Raw genomic sequence first — 22,273 nt, 5'->3', positions numbered from 1 at the left:
CTGTTGAGTCTCTTTTAGGTTGTTTGGACCAGTCACACACTTTCACTTAATCTGACACAATCAGATTTGTTCTTGACTTGTGTTGTGATGGTTTAAATAAAATGGTGATTGTTATTAACTAAGAATAATTAGGGGTCACTATTGTGCTTCTGTTCCAAATGCGGGGATGTTTTTGTCAAAGCTCTTTACCTGCAGACCACAGCTGTATGAGGACAGTCTGCAAGGACGGTTGAGGAGTTATCGAAAACTGATACACATGTTGCTTGGCTTGTAATTTGTGACTATAATGTTCCATGCTTTAGAATCCCATGACTGCAGTGCCTCTTGCCATATTTGGCTTGTGGTGTTTCTGCCTAATAAATGTCTCAGGCTTCACTCTGCTGATGCTAAGACATAGTGTTTGTTGCTCATAGACAATCTCTCCAGGTTTACCCAAAAGGTTCTGTATTGCTCATTTGGTTTTCTTGCCTAAACACAATTGTATTTATGCACACGCTGGCCAGTATTTATTAGTAATACTGGGTCATCTTCCTAAAATAATCTTACTTGTTAGAAGTTAGGTCACGGATTAGTGTCTGCATGATCTCATCATCCTCTAGATGATTTTATGTACTAATACTTGTGTAATTGTCATTGGAGTACTTATTGGACTGTTTTTGAAATGGATGCTTTTAAACTAATTGAGAACAGTTTATTGATTTAATGTCCTGTGTATGACAACTTCTAGTCTGGATGAGACCTGCACCTGTTCTGCTAATCACTGCTTTTTTGTTGTTGTCTAATGTCTTACAGGTATTTAGTGGAGAAAGCACTTACTTCACTGTGTGAACCTGTCGTTCCTGTCTTTACCCCTGCTGTTGGACTGCAGTATTTGTGCATGAAGAATGGTTTTGGCTTTTCCAAAGACTGACTTGCCAGAAACCATGAGGACCCTAAGGGGACATTCTATAGTGGCTCCCTCGATTCTGTAGCAGGAATTGTGTATGTGTGTGGTAATAATTTAGTGAGTGTGTGTGTGTGTGTGTGTGTGTGTGTGTGTGTGTGTGTGTGTGTGTGTGAATGTGCGCGTGTGTGTGTGTGTGTGTGTGTGTGTATTTAAGGTAGCACAGCTTGCCCCCTTTGGTCAGTAACGTGCTACTCGTAGGACACCACATCACAGGAGGAGATCCCCCATCCTGAAGGATTAATTCGGAGTGCATATACTGGTCTGAGTGCTCTCTCTGGCTCACTGCCTCTGACCCCACTATTTCCCTGGGGCTTGTTTTGACGCCTTTCTGCTGTGCATGGCCGGCGAGTAATCGTGGAGAGGCCGGGGTATCATAAGCTTATGGATTTTGATAAGAGAGGTGGGAAGGGAGAAGCCGAGGACCGGAAGAGGATGTCTAAGCCGGGCACCAGCAGGAGTGGGCATGGCAGCCGAAACCCTGGGAACAACTCGGGTGTCCTCATGGTTGGCCCCAACTTCCGTGTAGGGAAAAAGATTGGCTGTGGGAACTTTGGCGAGTTGAGGCTAGGAAAGAACCTCTACACCAACGAATATGTGGCCATCAAACTGGTAAGTGTGAGAGGAGAAATATGATGCATCTCCTAAGTATATGTAGGCATGATTTGTGCCTTACCAGTCTGTCTTTATTTTGACTGTGTGTAAAAAAACATAAAAAAACCCCCACCACATTCCCTTCACTACATTGAGAAGCTAGTTATTTTTTGGTTGGTTGTTAATTTTACTACTGATGATGATATTCCCCAGTATAAATGTTTGATAGCAGTTTACATTTTCTGTACCACTTTGAGGATATTAATTACATAGGTTAAGTTGATTAGGTACTACTTGTATTTTAGTTAAAGATGACTTGTAGGAATCCTGTACAGCTTTAAATTCAGCTCATTTAATTTTTTCAAGGCATAAAATATGCCCTTAGTTTTGTAGCCTGGGGATTAATCTAGTCCTGCAGCTGCAAAATGTACTCAAATACTTCTTGTTTTTTTGTTTTTTTTTTTTCTCTTTTCTTCATCCCTTTTTGAAGTTTCCTCTTTCATAGAGAGAAGTTTTTGTTTTGCAACAGAGTCAACAAGCCTTTATTTTTGCTTGAAAATCAGGTCCACTATAACCAGGCAGGTTTTTCAGGTAAAACTCATAAGTATTTTAAGTGTGACTTGAAGATTTTTTTTGAACAGCTGAAATGGTCATATTTGCATTTGGTAGACACCCTTGTCTCCAGTGACCTACAGAACTGCTTTGTAGTCTTTATCCAATAAATATCCTTGTATGATAATAGATAGATCAGTGAGACATACCGACAGTTTTTCCCTTCCATGTGCTTGCAGTAAATGTGTGAGCTGGGAAGAAGTGGAGGTGGTGGTAAAGAAAAGAACTGCTTGCTCAGCAGATGAGCTGGGTTTCTGTGAGAGTGATTGTCGTGCCTGCAATTGAGCTCCCTGCTTTAGAAGAAACCAAGGCTAAATGTAAAGAAAACGAAACAAAATTTAGAAAGTCATAAATTACTAATCTAGTTCATCATTTACTGTCATATTTTTACTGTAAAAACCTGAATTTGTAAAAGGTTTCAGTGTGCTAAAGAATTGTCTGGGGTTGCCACGCTCTTTCTTTGTGTTAAATATTAAGACCATATTTGAGTTAAGGTTTGAGGGGTCATAGAGTTATTGGTGGATTTTCTATTTTCATTGGTGTCGTGGAGCTCTAAACCCCACAAAAGGAGGGCTGTGTCAGTCTTCAAGGAAGGTTAAAGGTGAGTAACTGCAGTGTACAATAATAAAAGGTATAGAAATATTAAAAATTGTAGTGATGTACACAAGGTTTCTAGAGAAACAGTTTTTCAGAGAGAGGTCCGTCACCTGTGGAAGTCATTTTGCTTTCTCTCTGGAAACCTTCTGCATGCATACATACATGCATACAGATGTAAAGTTATAAAACATGTTGCATTGTTCATCTTTAATGCAAAGTGCTAACAGTCAGCTGTATCCTAATGATGAGGCTTTTGTTAACTTTGAAAGAGTGTATCGACAAGCTTGACCTTGCATTGGTTACTTGGGTTGAGGAAACATGATTTGCCAGTGCTTCAGCCTGTCCTTTGAAACACAAGCAGGAATGACAAGGGGCTTTAAGGAAGTAGGTGTCAGAAATCCATTTTTATCTGCAGGAAGCACGACTCCACTGGGCTGAGCTGGCTTCACTTAGCCACAGGCTATGAAATGCTGGATTTGGTATTGTCTCTGTCTAGTGAACTTGTATCACAAATCAACATTATGCCCATACTCAATCTCTCCAATACACTCTTAAGATTTATTCATTTAATTTTTAATGCATGTAAATGTGTGTTGGGGTGTATGTAGTCTCTCTCTCGATATGGGTGTGGGCAGTTATTACCTGATATTACTATTAGGTTTTTCTCTTAGACAACCACTTGGAGTTAACATAGTTTGTAAGGGCCACTTAATATTTTATTGCCTCATGTTTATTGGAGTCATTTAAAGCTGCCAGGGAAGTTCACGTGTTCTGGGAAACGACTACCTGTGTCTGCTCTATCCTTTCTATCGTGTGTTTGTATGTGTGTGTACTGTCTAACATGAGGACATCATTATCTTTACATTTCCTATGTCAAAATCTTCGTTATCTTTGTGTGAAGGCTATTTTGTATGCTGTTGTACGCTGTAATTGTGTTTTTATCCCTGTGTATTGGTATAAACATCTGACAGTGTTGCAGTCAGTATGTGTGGTTACTACAGGGAGCCGTACTCTAATGCCACCATTGAGCACACATTCTGTCTGCACAGAATGATTGGTTCTTTATTGTACATTGGTGCCTTAGATGGAGCTTGGCTCTTGTTTTATAGTACTATGCGGTTGCAGGTAAGATTCAGGTAGGTTGGCAACAGTGTGATATTTGTCGCACAGATTACATGTCTTAAATTCAGTGTGGGATTATAGCTCCAGGTCAGTGTCCTACTACATTGAGCTGCCGTTCACATGTTTACCAAGCTCTGTTTAGACAAGCTAGTCTTCCTCTGGATAGAAGTGTCACAAACATTAGCAAGGTGCCTGTAGGTTGCCAGTGGTTTGGACTTTCTGACATCTCAGCTCTTATTGTGTGGTGGTGGTTGCATTTTGAGAGAGAGAGAGAGAGAGAGAGACACAGAGACACGCAGGCATAGGGGGCTTACTGAAAGGTTGTCTTTGTTGGCCAGTTCTTGTGCACATAGTGCCTCAGTCTTCACTTTAGCTGTGCATGTTCTCACAGCGAGAAACGCTGGAAGACTGGAAACACTGTGTGTAAGCATGAACACGCGTACACATGCATCCTAGTTGTGGAATGCTTACAAACAACTGCTTGTAATATGAGTGTCTTGGTTTGTTTGATCTGACTTGTGGCAGCAGGTGTGTGTGTGCGCGCCTATGCTTACATTCTTGTTAGCCTGGTCATGTTTGATGGCATTCTCACACTGGAACATGCTTCCTTGTGGAAGGTGGTTGAAAGACTGACCGCTGGACAGACGCACGCGTGCACACAAGAGCAGGCAGTCACTATTAACTCTCCTAAATGTTTTCTCAGTTGGCTACATCATTCCTTCCCTGCTCTACTGTGACATGGATTGATGGATGGGCAGATTAATAAATGAGTCTGTGTCTACATGAGTAGATCAGGCTTCTCATATTGCCAGTAAGCAAATTGCTGGTGATAAGTCAACCCTACATAGGAAGCTGAAAACCGATCATTGGATCATGTTGGTAGAGTTATGGGTTTTGGTGAAGGACATTGCTGCATGTAAGGTGATAGAATTGTTGTTTGGCCTTTGTACAATACAGCTGCCATTGTATCCTCTTTCTCACTTTTGGTTTTAGGCATACTGTCTTTGCATATGTTCAGTCCTTCAGTATCCCACAGCTGAATGTTTCACTCTGGTAGGGTCGCTTAAACGTTTCATTCTGTGAGTGTATATGTAACTAAAGGGATCAGACTGCTCTGAGCCTCTCCACCTCTGTGAGTCATCATGTTAGAGGAATTCTCTCTCCCTCGGGCCATGCTAGGTACAAGATCAGCTTGTGTGGCTGCCTCTGTTTGGAGGGCTCCTATAAGGTCCCTGCAGCTGCCGCCTCCATCTAGAAGCCTGAAACCTGATCAGAAACGCTGGCAGTGTGCAGGTGTGGCTGACCATTGCCAACGTGCACTCTACAGCTGAGGATGGATTCCCAAATGAGCTACAGGGCTGGGCAATAAGTTGGTTTGTTAATATTAAATTTTGAATACCATAAAATGAATTTGTATGTTAAATTGAGGTTTTCCTTGGCTTTCGATGTTGTATCAAATAGTTTTGTGAATGGCAGATTTCCTTACAACCCACAGCAGTCTGTGTTGGTACCTTGAAGAGGTGTTTTTCTTGTATAACTGTTCCTCCATGTTACAGTGTTTTACATTTTGTCATTGGCAACAATTTGTTACTAAATCCTATATAAAATAACTGTGATGCAATATTTGGGTTATCTAACCTGTCCCAAATCTGGCATGTGTTCCAGGTGTTCATAGTGCTATGAGCAGGCAGCTGGGTGGGAATGGAGACTGCCCCTTTCTCCCCACTGTTTAAGTGAATGTCCCATGACTAAGTGTGGTCATATTGTGCTTGGTTTTGCAGCATGGTCCGTAAGGGCGTGGGGTTGGACCAGTGTGACAGGATGGTCAACGATGGTCGCTATTGATCTGTGGGTTGCTGAGAATGTCTGTCTTAAAACTGGGAATAAATTTGGTGGGTCTGTTGTGGGAATGTAGTATTGATCAGTAAGCTTAACCCCCACTGGAACTGTAGTGAAGGAATTTGCCATGTTATCATTTTAAAGTTATTTTTAGCAAACATTTCTTTGTGTAAGTGTGCAGTACCGTCTTTTTTTGCTTATGTACTTTTTTTATTTTATTTTTTTAAATTTTTTTTTTTTTTTTGAGGTAACATTTGGCAATCTGAGGGGGGGGAAACAGTTTTTTTTAAATGTATCAATATTTTTAGCAAAATGTCTTAAAATATTTATTTAAATATGTAATGTAAATGACAAGTGTACTGGTAAATAAGACTAAACTTTATCACTTTGGCTAAACTGTGTTTACCTCTTTACAACCATCACTAAAATAGTTGCTTTTGGTGACAACCATGACCTCTGTTTTCTGCAATTCATAATTTCAGCATAATCCACCTGTGTTAGCCAATCAGGAAACCACACTAATGGCAGGTGGTATTTCCTCCCGGTCTTAATTTGCATGTGCACATGGTAGGATTGGAGTGAGGGGCATTGAAGAGGATTAGACCGAATGCCTTGGGAAAGAGAATGATCTTGTTTTGATCCAAGTGTAGCAGAAATTAGCAGGAACAATTATAGTTGTTACATAATATACTATAGTTATTAGTACAGGTTTCTCTGTTGCATTAGGAAGTTGCACACAAAAATAAACTTGTAATTTGTAGATGTGAAGTGCTACTTTTAATTAAAGAACATGGATAGTGTGTTGTATGTAAATTGTTTTTCATGTTTAATGTAAATATTTCCTTTGAAACCTATGATTAAACAAATAAAAATGTAAAAAGTGCCTTGCTCTATACCAGCAAGTTTTACTTTTTTGGTTTTAAGGTGGATCAACAATGCATGCCCAGAGAAGGTGAGTGTGGTTTTTTTTAATATTTTATTTATTTATTTATTTATTTACATTATTTATAACTCTAGTTTGTGCATAGTAAGGGAAACTTTCTACCTCGTGGTTTCCACATCAAACACTTGTAAAGTGGGGTTTTTTTTTGTTTTGTTTTTTTTGCTTTGTTTTTTTGGAAGACCTTTGCATAGTGATACCTCACACCTTCATGAGAAGATATGTTTTGTAAATGCTTCATTAAGAGATGACTGTGTTGCAGCATAGCTGGTGTTTTCTTGGCCATACCCTCGTGGTACTCTTTAGCATGACTGCCCTGTATTGTAGAAAGCAGGGTTTCTACAAAGTATGGAAAAGTATGGTCTGAATAAGTATGGATAAAATAAAGGAAAGGGGGTATGGAGTATTGTTTTTTCCAGATCATTACCCTTTATTCTGTTTTTCTAAAATTCAGAATTTCTAAATAGATGGACAAGCAGTGTTTTTCGTGGTGTTTGGAGCAGTTATGCAGTGATGTAGTTATCAGAAAAGTCAGTCTTTTCTATGTAAGGAAAGTATACAGCTGTGTTCATTGTCGTTCCATGGGCACAGTGAATACACAAGGCTGCACTGGTGGCATGAAAGTATGACATTTAAATTTAACATTACCCCCCCCCCCCCCCCCCCCATTATAAGACTAAAGGGTATAAAGAGAACAGTTTATGTATGTATATACATTATAGGCCAAAAGTATCGGTGCTTGTGTGTTGTTTGACTTTATTTATAGTTATTTATTAAACTGTTAATTTGTTTGTGTATATGTTGTACTCCATCTAACAGCCAATCAAGCAATGTCAATGAACAAAAGTTCTCTTTTCTAGTTCCCTACTAGTTGAAGGTACACAGCCATTTAAATTATGGCATAAACTGATTAAGATTTGGCTTTAGTGGTAATTTGCCAACATAATTGCATACCTATTCAAAATGTAGCATGCATGTTAACAGTTGGTTTCTAAAACCATTTATTTACATAATAAACATCCAACTGTTTATAGTCTGAAAAATCTAAGAAATCAGAGTCTGGAAAATGGAATTTTTACATGTAAAATGTATAGCAATCTCTGTTGCTTTTGCACTACTTTTATGTAACATTTTTACTGCAATGTCAGAACTAGAACCTGTCTATCTAGTATATCTTTACAGAAATACATTTCTCACAACATTAAACTGTTTGCTGTATAGAAACTGTTCAACATTTGTTTTTAATCTCTGTATGAATATACTTCTGTTTTAAATGGTGTTCTTTTTTCATGTTTATTTAATTTTGTTATTCTCTGTTTTGTAAACTATTCTGTTTATACTCCAGTATATGTATTTGGCGTGTTACAATATCCATTTTGCATTCTTTTTAAAATGAGTTACCAGTGCAACTGCAGTAAAACTCAACAATATAGAGTTAAAAATGACTTGAATGAAAAGGTTGACATCAATGAAAAATCTGAATGATTATGGCTTCAGAGCAGCTAGAGGTACATGGTTAGAATTAGTTAAACATCTGGAGCTAGACTGTTAAAACTGGCTCAGGCCATATAGTACTTGCTGAGTGAGGAGAAGGATGCCATAATCAGAAATGGTAGATTCAGTGGTGTTCGTTCAGCAGACATCTCAGAAATATCCAGCTGGACGGATGGCTCCATCTGTCAGTTTCATTAGCCACAGCCTAGGTGTAAAAAAAAATAAATAAATAAAATCATTATAAATTAGAGGTCGTTCAGTAAAAATGTTTCCCCTAAAAATGTTGGTGCAGTTAATATAGCAATATTATCAGTAGGCATTCACTAAGTTAAATATGAAATGGTCTGTTGCTATTATTGGTTCCCTATGCCATTCCTAGGCCTTTGTCACTAACATAGTAGAGCGTTTTGGACCCTTCTGCCATCTCTCAGGGAACACACGGTGCAACCTGCTCTCTCCCTGCACCCATCAGAAAATGTGATGGATCACCAAGCTGTGGACATGGTTCATCTTTAGGGCATGGTCATCTTTTCTTTTTCTTTTTTTTGTCTTTGCTGTCAAATAGTAAAACCTATCAATAAAAACGTTTGAATTCCAGAATTCATCTAAATGAATACTTAATAGTGGCCTTGTTTTCTTATGCGGGTTATGTAGGTTGCCTATGATTTAACCTTCCATTTCACCCCGAAGAGTGAACTGTATGAAACCAGGGATTTGCTATTGGTGTGTTGTATGGAGCACTTGCTAAAATGAGCAACAGTAAATTTACAGATGTAAAATTGTAGGGATTTCTCTTGTCCTCTATGCAGAACATTAGGTTCAGGCCATCTCTGTCTTTTTATCCTGCCTTTTTAATCTGTGATTATTTGGCCTGTTAAAGTAGATGATTAAAAGTGATTTGAGGCAGCGTGACCTGAAACCCATAAAGTATTACCAAAAAATTGGCAAAGATGGATAATATCACTCCCTGGCAAGGATTAACCTCATTTAGCCATGTCCATGATGACCTCTTTGCATTGTGGCATTTTCAGAATGACTTGCTGAGTATTCATTGTCAGTGTTTGAATTCTTGGATCAGTTGTATAACGCCACTGTTTTTAACTGTATCATCAGTGTTCATGGTGGAAAATGTTGCATATTGGTACTGGTTGGCTTAGTAATCACACAGACAAATCATATGGTTACAGTCAGATCCTGATTGGACAGCTTTTAAGACATATGCTGTGTAGTATTTAACTGTGGTAATGCCTGCCAAACCTTCAAAACAATACTCTATGTAGCACTAAATGTGCTTGTGGGGTTTGTGTATCTGCAGGTTTTTGTTAGTTGAGAACTCCCAGCTGGTAAAATGCATACAATACTCAAAACAGCACCTGGAAGTCCTCCCTTTTTGTGATACCATGTCGGATCCCTTCAGTAGCTTCTTGGGCCATACTGTGTTAATAGTTCAAATGAACCACATCAGAGCTTGTTTTTGAAACAGTGCCAGGCTTTTAAAAAATTAAGTTTGATGCAATACATTATCAAATTATATAATATATATCACTAAAAATAAGCCATTAATATCGCCCCATTCCAGAAGTTCATAAAATTGTATGAAATTGACTAGAGAATGATTGATTAATGTGAAATATTGGCTGGAGTTAGGGTGTTCCTGTGTTCAGTTTGTTGCTTTGTTTGATTGTAAGGTTGTATTTTTGGCCTTCCAGGCACTGGTGAGCTCAAATGTCTATTGAGTTTTGAATGTGTCCTTTAGAACAAAATCGTAGGTGGAAGCAGACACTCATGTGTAAGTCTCCTATGTCTGCCTTTCTAATTGTGTGGGGGGTTTTTTCTCTCTTTTTTGGTAGCTTGTATTAGGTTTTGGGAGTTGCAGTTATTTGATTGGATGTTTTTAAAGATGAATCCTTTTTATTGTGTATTTAAATCGAGCTGAATTTATTTATTTATTTTTTTAAACTCTGATGAAGGCCTGCCAAAGCACTTTAGTTAGAATGAAGGTTTTTCATTTTCTAGTCAGTAGGTTTAGCTGGTTTCTTCTCTCTGGAACTAGGTTATAGCACATGTTGGTGTTTGGTTGTATTCTTACATTACAGGCTTTTTAGTGCTGGGGTTAATGTTTGCCAAACGTTACATCCATTTAGGTTATGCTTGATTTCAGTGGTGTTCGTTAGTGGCTTGGATTTTGTCAGATTTCTGCAATGCTTGAGTTCCTGTATATCTTATGTTTTTCTTGGGAAGAGCTTCATTTCTGCATGACTGACCATTTGTATTTCGGGGGGGGGGGGGGGTGTATTTATACACATGTCTCCTCGGTTTGGATGTGAGAATGTGGAGCAATGTTAAAATGGGGTCATGGTCTGGCTCTGTCCACAAATTCATTTTGTGCTTATTGATGGCACATAAAACCACCATAATCCCTTGAACCTTCAGAGTAGGCAATTTGGAATACATAGTGTTGGTTAGTTTTTAAGCCATCTGTTTTTCATAATTAGTTATATATTTCTGATGCAGTCTCAGAATCGGACTTTTTGTAGCCAAGTGCACGGCTTCAGTAGTATCTCTCCCTTTCAGCACAACTCTGCTTAGCTGCTCATCCCTGGTCCTGAATACGCCAACCATGTGTTTGGGCTTCCCCTGCTCTGGCAAACCTGACCCCAGCTCATCAGCCTGATGTTCACACAGGCTGATGAGCTTCACATTGAGTTGCCTCAGTCTTGTCACTGGAGCACACAACTTCAAAGATGGTTATTAGGCATGGGAACCATTGGCTGGAGGTCATGTTTCCTTCGGAGCTTATAGAGCTTGAAGATTGGTCTCTGCATTCTCTGTGCATGCTGGATCCAGCAGGGTGACTCAGTGCTGCTGGATGGGTGTTTCCCTGTAACCTGAGACCTAGCAAAGCTAATAGAAGCTCTGCTATTTGTGTTCTTCACACACAACATTGACCACTGGAAAGCTTTCTGAGCATTTACTCACCTTTCTTCTATTAAAAAAAAAAGTAATATGGCAGGTGAAGGCAGACACCCTGGGTATTTCCCCTTTAGAGAGCCCTGACCCTGATTTCCTGTTCTGGTGACCCTGCTGGTTTGGCAATAATTCCACAGGTATAGTTTAATCATTAGGCTGAACATTCTTTATCTGCTCTTACCAACTTGCAGTCTTCTTTTTCTTGAAAGTCACAATTTAGAATGGTCATCACAGGGGGGCTCAGAAAAAAAAATGCAATAAATGGCGTAAAGGACTGTTTGCATTATAACTGTGTTGTAGCACAGCTGTGTTATAACACATTAGTGCTTGGTTTCTTTTAACAGTGGGATGTTACCCTAATATAATGTCAGCTTTGAAGAATATGAAGACTTAACACTGGCTCACTAGATGGGCCTGGTAGGCTAGGTGATGCATCTCGAATAAACTGTAACCTTCACACTGCTGTCCTCTGGAAGTTTTTACATACACTCTCCCTCAAACACTTTGTTTTTATACTGATGGCTGCCTCAGAGCAACCCAAACTAATGGTTTAATTTGTTGACATGGTGTGAGCTGCTTTTCTTTTCTCCTACATACCTCTTAATGGATGTTTGTGTTTGTTTCAGGAGCCAGTTAAATCCAGAGCACCACAACTTCACTTGGAGTACAGATTTTATAAACAGTTGGGAAACTCAGGTAAGTCCTGAGTCCCTCTTCATGGGTTCTCTCTTTATTCACTGCTGGAGAAAATCATTGTTTGTCTGTGCAAAACAATTTTCCTGCTCCACGTCCTGTGTGGCTTGTTGTCTGGCCTGTGTGCTGTGAGAACCATGCGGGCAGTAAGCTCCAGGGGCTTTTATGTGGCAGCGTTACCTCTCGGCCAGCATACGTCGGCGGATGACCTCATGACTCAACATTGGTCCTGGGCCACATATACATTGCATGCACTCATGCACTGTCAATTTAAAGAATCGGTAGGTTTAAATTTGAGAACTTATTTGCATTATGTTGGTATTCCCTTACAAAAATTGGAAAACTTTTTTTTCCCCTTGTGCTGTGACATAACTGAGGTGCTGGTTTATTGCTTCATTATTGTCATGTTTGTAAATAGTCTGGACATCATGCATACCCAGTCCAGTTGCTTACTTATAGTATAGTAATTTTCTCAGTGTGAATGATGTGAGGTGGAGTATGGCATGGGTCATTCTCAGTGCTGTGTGGCAGGGAAAAGCAGGCTGAACAGCTGGCAGCTCAAATGGGATGTGGTAGAGAGCTGGGAGTTTGATCTTTGATCTTCCTAAGCCCTTAAATAAAAACAAGAACGGCACGGTCAAAGCCTGTCTGCTCCAAGCCATTTGATTGGTGGGCTGGTAGGTTGACAATCAGGCATTGACACTTTCGCTTGCGCACACACACACACACACACACACACACACACAGCCACACAATCAAGAAGCACCCAAGCACTTTGACACACATCCCCTTCTTAGCAGCGGGTGGGCTGCAGTGCAGAGATCTGATTCGCAGGCCGAGTGTCTCCTGAGCGAGCGTGAGTGCCAGCCCTCTGGTGCCAGAATGGGAGCTCCCTGAGTGTTAAGAGCCAGAACGAGGGAGAGGGAAAGAGGTAGAGGAAGTGTGCAGAAGGGCTGGCCTGTAGTATTTATAGACAGAGCTCTGCCCAGCTGGGTTGCCATTATCAAATATCCACCCCAGTAACACATCACTGGAAAACCTCTTGAGGAAGACGTGGGGGGGGGGGGCACTGTTAGTTTATTGTTTAAATACAGTTTAAGCTTTGGTTGAATGGGGGGATTTGCAGAATGAGGCCACCTAATAGGAAAGGAAGAATTCGCTGGTTTGATGAACAACAGTTATATTGCTCAGGCTTCCTTGTCCCATTCACCTTATAGCCTGTGTGCTAATTTCAGATCATCCTGCAATGACATGCTTAGTCAGAATGTCTCCCAGCTGCCAGTACATTTAAGAAACATTGTAGTGTGTGTAATGTTCTTTTACTCCCCCCCCCCCCCCCCCCCCCCCTTTGATTTAATTGATGATTAAACGTAATACATGGATTGGTTTCTGCACATTCTGAAACTTTAGAAATTCTAAATGCACTGCCAGACCTAACTGGCAACTGCTTCACAAGACATTTGCTAATGTTTTTTGGAAGTTTTGATGTTTTTTTTTGTTTTTTTTTAAAGTATCACTCAGAACGCCAATACATGTGTGTGTGTGAGTAATGAATAAAAATGACAACGCTCTCTAAAAATGACAAAGCTCTTTGTTATTAGACTGTATGTCCCTTCTTAAATTTGACTCTTACTACTGTTATTCCTCTTTGGTGTGTTTTAATACGTATTGCTTGTTTTTTTTTCTGTTTTTTTGTTTGTAAGGTTACTTTATCTAGGGATGCACTCTAAATTTAACTGTACACTTTACAAGACTTGCTCATTCTGAGGCCTCTTTGTGGGCTGCGATGCTGGCCAGGGTTTGTGGGAGGTGGCAAATGGAAGGGGAGGTTGTAGACACAGCAGCCCTGCTGTCTGCAACGAGCTAACAGGTGGAATGTTTAGTCCTTTCCTGGTGTGTGCTGATCCCGCTGGCAGGAGTTCAGGCCTAGCTGGACAACACCATGAGGGCAGGCCCGTGTGTCCTCTGGCACCTCGCTGGAGCACCTCGTAGATGGACACACTGGAGACCAATGCACTGAGGGCCACCGCCTGTTGTTTTCTATGTTGTCATTATGATTTACACTTTACGAACGTTAGTTACACACAGAAAAACCTAACTTGCCTGCACAAGCCTCTACCTCACTGTTTTCCTGTTGATGTGGCTTCATCTCTGTTAAGTCCCTGCTCTTCGTTGCTCCTAGAACAACCATGCACTTTTCATGGACCAGCATCAATTATTAAAGGGCTTACAGCTTGCCGGACAAGGTTTCATTCTCTCCAGTCACTCTCAAACTGCAAATGGTTTTAAATGTTATAATAATTGGTTTTCTTTGCTCTGGGCTCGAAGGTTTTTGTGTGTGGCAGTTTTAGTCAAAAAGGCCAGTCTGCCATGAGCGTGTCCATGATCTAGGTGGACCTGCAGGGTGTGGTGCTGCGCTGCTACTGGATGGGACCTCAGCAGCATGTGCTGGTGCTCTGCGCAGCTGTGCTGGAGCTGGCTAACCTGAGCCCTCTCTGTTTATCTACTGTATCAAAGCAGGACCATGACGATCACGCTGCAGCCTCCTGGCTATTCTCCATGCTAGCTCGGCTGGAGGAAGCACAGGGCTAGTACTGGCTCTCACTCTGTGCTCAGTCTTTAATTCTGGCCCTGGCCCAGTTCGTCTCTTGCTCGCTCAGGCGCTGTGCTTTGTGTGTGTGTGTGTGTGTGTGTGTGTGTGTGTATGTATGTGTGTGTGTGTGTGTGAGTGTGAGTGTGCGTGTGTGAGAGTGTTTGTTTTTTCCCCCAGTTCTGATAGTGTGGGTTTCTGAAGTGAGTGCAGCAATAACAAAGATTGGAAAGTGCCCCCCCTCCAAAAAAAATGCTCTCACTGTAAACTGTAAGTTTTTGATTGTAGGTGGGCCATCAAAGACTCCAAAAAGGAAATGACTACCTACGTAATTACTGTTCATTACAGAATCCTGTTTGTACAGCCGTTCTCTATCAGAGTATTCATGCTACAAGTCGCAGTAGTCTTCTGCAGGTTTATAATTATACTGTTGTGCTGCTTGGTGTTTTGAAGGGGTATGACTATAAAGACAGAGCAACGCCCTGTGTTGCCAGTAAGGGGGAGTGTTGACTGCAGTGTGAAGCAGTAGATTTCCTCCTACTGTGAACTGAGTGAATGCAGTGCACAGTTTACAATTAAGAGCTTTGATGAGTCAGTTTCCTGGTTGCTCCGTTGCTGTGACGACATCCGTTACAGCTGCAAGTACACAGTGAACCAAGTAGGCTAAAGTGCAGGTGCATGCGTGTGTCTCCTCATGGGAATGGTGCCAGTCTGATCAGGGAGAATCTTTGGAGGAATCTACCTCAAGTTCTATGGGGTGATAGCCACAGGGCAGACTCTCCTGCATGTGAACACTGAATGATGACGTCACCATTGGCTTTTGCTGGATCCTGATTGTGCTGTTCTTCCTGGACATTGAGGCCAAGAACAGTCGCAACTGATAGGCTTCACACACATAATGTAAAACGGCAGAGTAAGCTACAGTTGTCTTGTAGGGCTGTATAAAAATCTGTAGTAATTGCATGTAATTATTAGAGCTGAATAATTAGTGATTGACATTAGTAATCCATCATGTTATTAGTGTTTATTCTCAGAAAATCTGGCTCATAAGCAATATTGGCACTGTAGTGTTCATTTAATTCCTAAGTTGAATCAAAATAGAATTGATATCAAACCGAACCTTATGAGTTGAAGGAGGTCTGGGCCGATGCTTAGCCCTGGTGCCATGTGTCTGGTTCTCTACAGAGGGGATTCCTCAGGTGTTCTACTTTGGCCCATGTGGGAAATTCAATGCCATGGTTTTGGAGCTGCTGGGCCCCAGTCTGGAGGACCTGTTTGACCTCTGTGACCGCTCCTTCTCCCTCAAGACCGTCCTCATGATAGCCATACAGCTGGTGAGTCTACTGCAGCCTGCTCCTCTCAGAATGGAGAAGTGCTTTTTCGTGAACTTTGTTTTTGGCTTGTTGTCACCCACACAGGCCACAATGAATATTAAAACCAAAATAGTTGTTTTGCACTTGCAATTTGGGTTTACTGCGGCCCTGCACTGAATAGAATTGTTTCTCCAGTTTTAACATACCAAATCCAACTTTTCAGCCAGTTAGCAAGCTGTTTGAGAATATAGCCAGGTGTGTTGGAGCAAAGAAAACGTCTAATTTGGCACCACTAGTACCAGGGGTGATGCGCACTGATCTAAATGTGAATAGTATGATGATTACAAGAGACATTGTTCTAGAATGTTATAGGGCAGTGTCTTCCAAATCACCAGGGACTTCAGGGACCTGCCAGACAGTCCGCATTTTAACTCTGTATCAGCTCTTAGCACAGTTGTACCAGGTGTTCAGTGTCCTTGACTGCTTCATTCTGGTCTGCTGGGAGCTGAAATTTGGCGAAAATGTGCACTGTTTGGGGAGGGCCCTCAGTGACAGGGTTGGGGATCACTGTTCTAATGTCTTATCGTGTTTCCCGTGGCTCAGATAACACGCATGGAGTATGTTCACACCCGGAGCTTAATATATCGAGATGTGAAGCCGGAGAATTTCCTGGTTGGTCGGCCAGGCAGCAAGAGGCAGCACACCATTCACATTATTGACTTTGGGCTCGCCAAAGAGTACATTGACCCAGAGACCAAAAAACACATCCCGTACCGGGAACACAAGAGCCTGACCGGCACAGCCCGCTACATGAGCATTAACACACACCTGGGCAAAGGTGAGCCCCAGTTGCCTCTCCCCCACTCATTTTACCTGCCTCTGACCCTGCAATACACAGTGCTTGTGGTTAGCGAATTGTTCCGTGTGGCAAAACCTCCAAGTTTCTCTCACATTATTATTTTGTGTGTGTGTAATGGAAGCAATCCTCTCTAAAGAAAGTAGTCTAAAGTCAGTGGAGGCTGTATATTTCAGCTGATTCTCTAGAAGAAAAACCTTACCAACATGCAGAGTTTAACACCACTGCATATTATATTCAAATGCACACAAACACTTACCTGGACTGAGAGCATTAGGCTTGAATTGGAGCCAAACTCTGCAGGGCAGTCTTTAGAAGCAAGGCTAGAAGCACTGTACTCACCATAGAAAGAGTGTCAGCTGGACACAAACAGCCATCAAACTTAAAGGCACCGTTCTTTCTGATCCTCAGAGCAAAGCAGAAGAGACGACCTGGAAGCGCTTGGACACATGTTCATGTATTTCCTGCGGGGGAGTCTACCCTGGCAAGGTCTTAAGGTAAGGTATACATTTTGTGATCTGTATCATCTTACGGACAACAGCACGTGCACACACAAACCACTGTCCATGCCCTTGGTATACTAAATGTTGCTTCTCTCATGACTATTCATTGAGTAATGGTTTTTACAGGTCTTAATACATTATTCTCCACACCTGCTAATTAGAATGTCACGTTCATGTTTCCTCCACTGTGTTTTTGACATCTGTAATATATCCTTATTAAAAGCTTTTTTTTTGCAGCTGGTAAATACCACATTTAGCTGTTTTCCCCTTTAGAGAACCTGTTTGCCAGAGTTCTGTCAGAAAGACTGTGGTTTTCTTCTTTCCTCACCTTTAAAGTGCCTTCGACACATTAGCTGCACTCAGTTTTTGTCAAATTAGATCAGTTGAGAAAGAAAGAGACCACTAAGGGAACATGTCTTGGTCCTCTCTGCGGTCTCCTCTTGAAAGTATTTCAGATTAATCGGTAAGCTTAGCTTGAGGGATGCTGGAGTTTACTGTGCTCCCTACCTGCGCTGCATGACTGTTTCCCCCTGGGAGTTTATGCCCAGCCGTTTGAGTCCACCCATGCGCTTTCTCTCCTACAGGCAGACACGCTGAAGGAGCGCTATCAGAAAATTGGAGACACCAAGCGGGCAACACCAATTGAAGTGCTCTGCGAGAATTTCCCAGGTCAGTTTGGGCCTGGCCCTTAGGAAACAGTTGAACTGAGTGGTTTTCTTCATTTTGTTGTTCTCTTTGTGCGTCGTGTTGGCTGATTTGAAGTTGTGAATAGCCTACCTCCTGTCCCCTCACTGTCGTGCAGAGGAGTTGGCAACATACCTGCGATACGTCCGAAGGCTGGACTTCTTTGAGAAGCCCGACTACGACTACCTTAGGAAGCTTTTCACGGACCTCTTTGATAGGAATGGCTACATCTTTGATTATGAATATGACTGGGTTGGCAAGCCTCTTGTGAGTTTTGATTTCACTCCTACATACCAAAGCTTTCAGCTCTTATTGCCCACCAGCCCCAACCGCCACTCTCTCCCTCTCCTCACACCATTACCACTTCCTGTATATTCTTCTCAAAAGCCTTGTGTTCGTAACAACACAACGTTAATCTTTTGCACATGTGAGTTTGTCCATATTGGCCAGTCAGAGGTATAGTGTGTGCGCGTGTTTTTATGTCTCTAGCCCACGCCCATTGGCCCCATCCCTAGCGATACACCACAGGCCAGCAGCCGGGACAAAGCACAGCAGCAGAACAAAGCGCAGGTGAGTGCCTGTCAATCACAGCCTGGAGTGGAGGCTCCCTCCATCACAGCCTGCAGATCAGCCTCCTCTGTCCATGCAGCCCTTCTGTCGTAGCATGCACGCTCCCCCTTGCCTGCACGGTGCTTTCCCAATGTCCCATATGTTCCAGCTGCTGCTTGATCCCATTGCTCACATTGTTGTTCTAAAGACCATCACTGGATGGATGGAAGGTCACTTTTTGTGGATTTATCAGGAGCTCATTTCCATAACAAGTGCAGGCTCTCCTTGGCCACGAGGCCCAGGAACTGTGGTGCTTTCCCAGTTTCTGTCAGAAACAAGTTAGCTGTTGCGTTTAATCACAACATTGGTGACAAAGTCCTGTATTGTTTGTCTATATGTCACAGGTGTCTGAGTAAAATAAATAAATTCTGACAAAGGCTTCAAGGCAGCGCTCTATTGTGATTTATATTCAAATGAATTTGAGCCTGAGTTTTGCAGTCTGTTCTAGATGGCAAGTACTGGCAATGAAACAAAAACCTTGACATCTAGATGTCTTCAAAGTAGTATTTCATTCGGAGTTACTCAACACACTATAAACGCTAAACACCATCACCAGGCAAGTCTCAGCCCAATGTGGTGCATGTTTCTGCCTGATTAGTGGTAGTGCTTTTGGTGGTTATTTGTGTTTCCCTGTCCAGTTTTAACTTTTATATTCTTTTTTTTCCACATGAACTGTACTGCGTCTGCATGTTAAATATCTCCTTACGTGTGCTTATTTCCTTGTTTTTGGTTGTTTATATACTGACTCCCTGCCTCCCTTCCCACTGTACCTCACACCTGCCTGCCCCCTCTCCCTGCCCTGTAACACCCCTCTGCTGTGTGCACGGCTGATTGGTTGCTCAGTCTCTTGATCCCAAATGGAGTGAGTCCCCACCCACTCCCGTGACCAATAAGGAGACGTTGGAATCACAAATCGCAGCTGATAGGCTGGGTGGCTCAGTACAGGTACTGCTTGTGTGTGTGTGTGTGTGTGTGTGTGTGCGCGTGCCTGCCTGCCTGCTTTGATTCTTGCTTCCTCTCTGTCTTTGTGCAATAACTGACCTACAGCTCTCAGCTCACCTGTTTAATTCTTCACTCTTCAGGCTGCATCTACAAAAAAGTGCTTGGTTGGGGACACACCTCCTCAACATTCAGTGTGGCTTGGGATTTGATTGACTGTAGTGTGATAGGATGGAATGACTATTATGGAACAAATAAGAAGTCTTATTCATACCATTTCTTTAGTTGCCTTTTTTATAAGGTTTCTTTATAGTTTTATTACTTTAAAGAGTGGTACTATTTGTTTGATAGGAGAGCACGCTTATGAAATCCTTCTGCCACCTAGTGTCAGTCTTTGTCATTGCCTCAGTAGCATTTACATGTATGTTTTTACAATGTAGCCAACATGCTATGCAACATACATTCCAATACCTGTGAACAAACTTAATAAATACCATTTTAAAAACTTTATCACTACATTGTTCTCTTTAAATGCCTTAGGTGTACACATACAGAAGTGTTGACTTGTGATAATTAATACTGGCTTTGATACTTAAACAATAATTCCACATGACCCCTAAACTCACCTGGTATTTGCCTGCTGTCTTATGCGGCTGACTGTTTGTACCTATGCAGGTAATGAGCTCGACCAACGGAGAGTTGAACACAGATGACCCAACCGCAGGACACTCTAATGCCCCAATCACAGCTGCCACTGAAGTTGAGGTGGCAGATGACACAAAGTAAGGCCGAACACCCTACTGGAGCCGCTTGGAATTGCACTCGTGGTTCAGTTGCTTGTGTTTGTGCATTCAAAAAGTATGCATAATGATCAAAATCCCAGAATTTTTATTCTTTTATCAGTGGATGTGTACACTCCCCATTTCACAAAGCTAAGTATTCCTGTCTTACCTCACTATGGTAGGAGAAATCACCACACTGCCACATCATACTGGGATTGCTTTCAGTTTTCCTGAGAGCTATGATTGTGCTCATTTCACTAACATGAACCGACTATCCAAGTGTTAACTGAGAGATGTGTTAATGGATTTTAATGTGCCTTTTGCTTCAGGTGCTGCTGTTTCTTCAAACGGAGAAAGAGGAAAGCCCTCCAGAGGCACAAGTGAACAGTCCTCTGAAGAGAACTTGAAACATTCTGATCACTGTCAAGTTTTAAATGGAAGCAAATACACTGCTCTCTTCTCTTCTCTTCTCTTCTCTTCTCTTCTCTTCTCTTCTCTTCTCTTCTCTTCTCTTCTCTTCTCTTCTCTTCTCTTCTCTTCTCTTCTCTTCTCTTCTCTTCTCTTCTCTTCTCTTCTCTTCTCTTCTCTTCTCTTCTCTTCTCTTCTCTTCTCTTCTCTTCTCTTCTCTAAGCCCTGCCCCCTCCTGTCACTTCAAATCCTGTACCAACGCTCCTCTTTGCTTACACAGCTAAAGGAATGTTGTTGACTACATGACACTCTCTTTTTTTCCCTTTTAAAATAAGAAAAAGTAAACAAAGCATATGTAAAGAAGAAAACACCTCAAACATAGAGGGATGATGCAGAACTCTGTATAAAAACAATGATAAATGAAACCTGTGACAATTTTGAAAACAAAAAAAAAGCTGTTTGAAACAGTTGTTGTATTCTATAATTCATGCAGAATATTTTGTTGTTCAATGGTCACTGATCCAAGGACAGTTCATTGATGGATCAGGTAAATTGAGTTTTCCTTAGCAGTAGTTTCTGTTTGTTTCAAATTTGAGGGCAAAAACTGCAAAGCAAGTTTTTTTTTTTGTTTTTTTGTTTTTTGTTTTTTTTCCCTCTTGGTAGTGATTGGTGGGTTGTTTTCAGAACTAAATACCTGGATTGAAAGCAAACATTTACATTCTGTGTTGTGATAACCTGTACAAATTTTTTACATTTTTCTGTTTCTCTTTTTTTTTTTTTTTTTTTTTTTTTTGTTGTGTTGATGTGGAGTTTGTTAGCACAGTGACTGTTCTCAGGTACTGTGGATGATGGAGAGATAAACAGATTCTAAGCTCTCTGCTTATTATTGCACTTTTGGGGGGCAGAAAAGAAGACAAAACAACATGGTCCGGGGGGGTGCGACTGCCCTACGATGGTTCCCACGGAAACGATAAGATCTGTACTTGGGCCGAACTTTAAAGGCAAGAAGAGAAAACATCCTCCTCTTTTATGTTTTACATTAGTTATTTACCAGGTAATCATAGTTTGTGCCTTTCCAAGTAAAATGTTAAAAGTCAAAGCGAATGTGTGGTGCAGTGGAATTTTATCGGAATAATATTTCTGTTGTTGCTTATGCCTTAACGTACGCATCTCTACCTCTACGTAATTGGAGTTTTGCAGCAGCTTAATACATTATCAATGCAAGTCATATGGGAAATGATTTGACCATGTTCTTGTAATGGGTTTAATGGTGTTGAGTTTGTGTAAGATCAATGTTCTGTTGGAAATACCAACTAAAGGTTGTCTCAGACACAGCAGCCCAGGAGCTGACCCTGTTGGTTAAATGTGTATAGTACTGTAGGTGATTTGCTAGCTATATTCTACCAAGAATATGAATTGTGATTGACAATACCATCATATACCATATCATATATTTCATATAGTTCATACTTGGTTCTCAGAGTATACAGTATATTGCCACTGTGTATTTTGCTGTTGTGGGTGTATGTGTAAAACAAACTTATAAGAAGAGGACAAAGAAATACCTTTTGTGTTTGACAGTTTTGTCCTAATTGTCATGAAACTTTAATATGTTGTAGTCTTTTTTAGGAGTCTGTACAGTTGTTTAAAAACAAAAATCTGAGGGCACAATGGCTGAGATATAGCTATAGTGTCAAAATTTGTGTTGTGCAGTTTCACATCAAAAGCCAAAAACAGGATATGTGAAGGATATATTTGGACATTTAAATTTCTTGACAGTTTTAT

At 41.2% G+C, this 22,273-nt stretch overlaps 1 protein-coding gene across 1 annotated transcript; it reads left to right on the top strand.

Moving 5' to 3' along the window:
* Positions 1 to 1,041: 1,041 nt before the first annotated feature.
* csnk1g2b (casein kinase 1, gamma 2b) lies at positions 1,042 to 20,604 on the top strand. The gene is made up of 10 exons (XM_027029956.2): positions 1,042 to 1,555; positions 11,738 to 11,807; positions 15,580 to 15,728; positions 16,311 to 16,545; positions 16,975 to 17,060; positions 17,651 to 17,735; positions 17,869 to 18,017; positions 18,240 to 18,320; positions 19,974 to 20,080; positions 20,410 to 20,604. Exons 1-10 carry the CDS (start codon positions 1,328 to 1,330, stop codon positions 20,462 to 20,464), a joined length of 1,245 nt encoding a protein of 414 aa, XP_026885757.2. The 5' UTR covers positions 1,042 to 1,327; the 3' UTR covers positions 20,465 to 20,604.
* The last annotated feature ends 1,669 nt before the right edge of the window (positions 20,605 to 22,273 follow it).

The sequence above is a fragment of the Electrophorus electricus genome, chromosome 23, assembly GCF_013358815.1.
Source record: "Electrophorus electricus isolate fEleEle1 chromosome 23, fEleEle1.pri, whole genome shotgun sequence".
In the NCBI taxonomy this organism is placed as follows: Eukaryota; Metazoa; Chordata; class Actinopteri; order Gymnotiformes; family Gymnotidae; genus Electrophorus; species Electrophorus electricus.
Note: the sequence above shows the minus strand (reverse complement) of the source record. Positions and strands in the feature narration are given on the sequence as shown.

Bases quoted from the DNA above. Each gene is read 5' to 3' on its own strand.
- csnk1g2b (XM_027029956.2), top strand. From the start codon at position 1,328: ATGGATTTTGATAAGAGAGGTGGGAAGGGAGAAGCCGAGGACCGGAAG. The intron at 11,808-15,579 runs GTAAGTCCTGAG...GGTTCTCTACAG, and splicing joins TAAACAGTTGGGAAACTCAG to AGGGGATTCCTCAGGTGTTC. The intron at 17,061-17,650 runs GTAAGGTATACA...TCTCTCCTACAG, and splicing joins TACCCTGGCAAGGTCTTAAG to GCAGACACGCTGAAGGAGCG.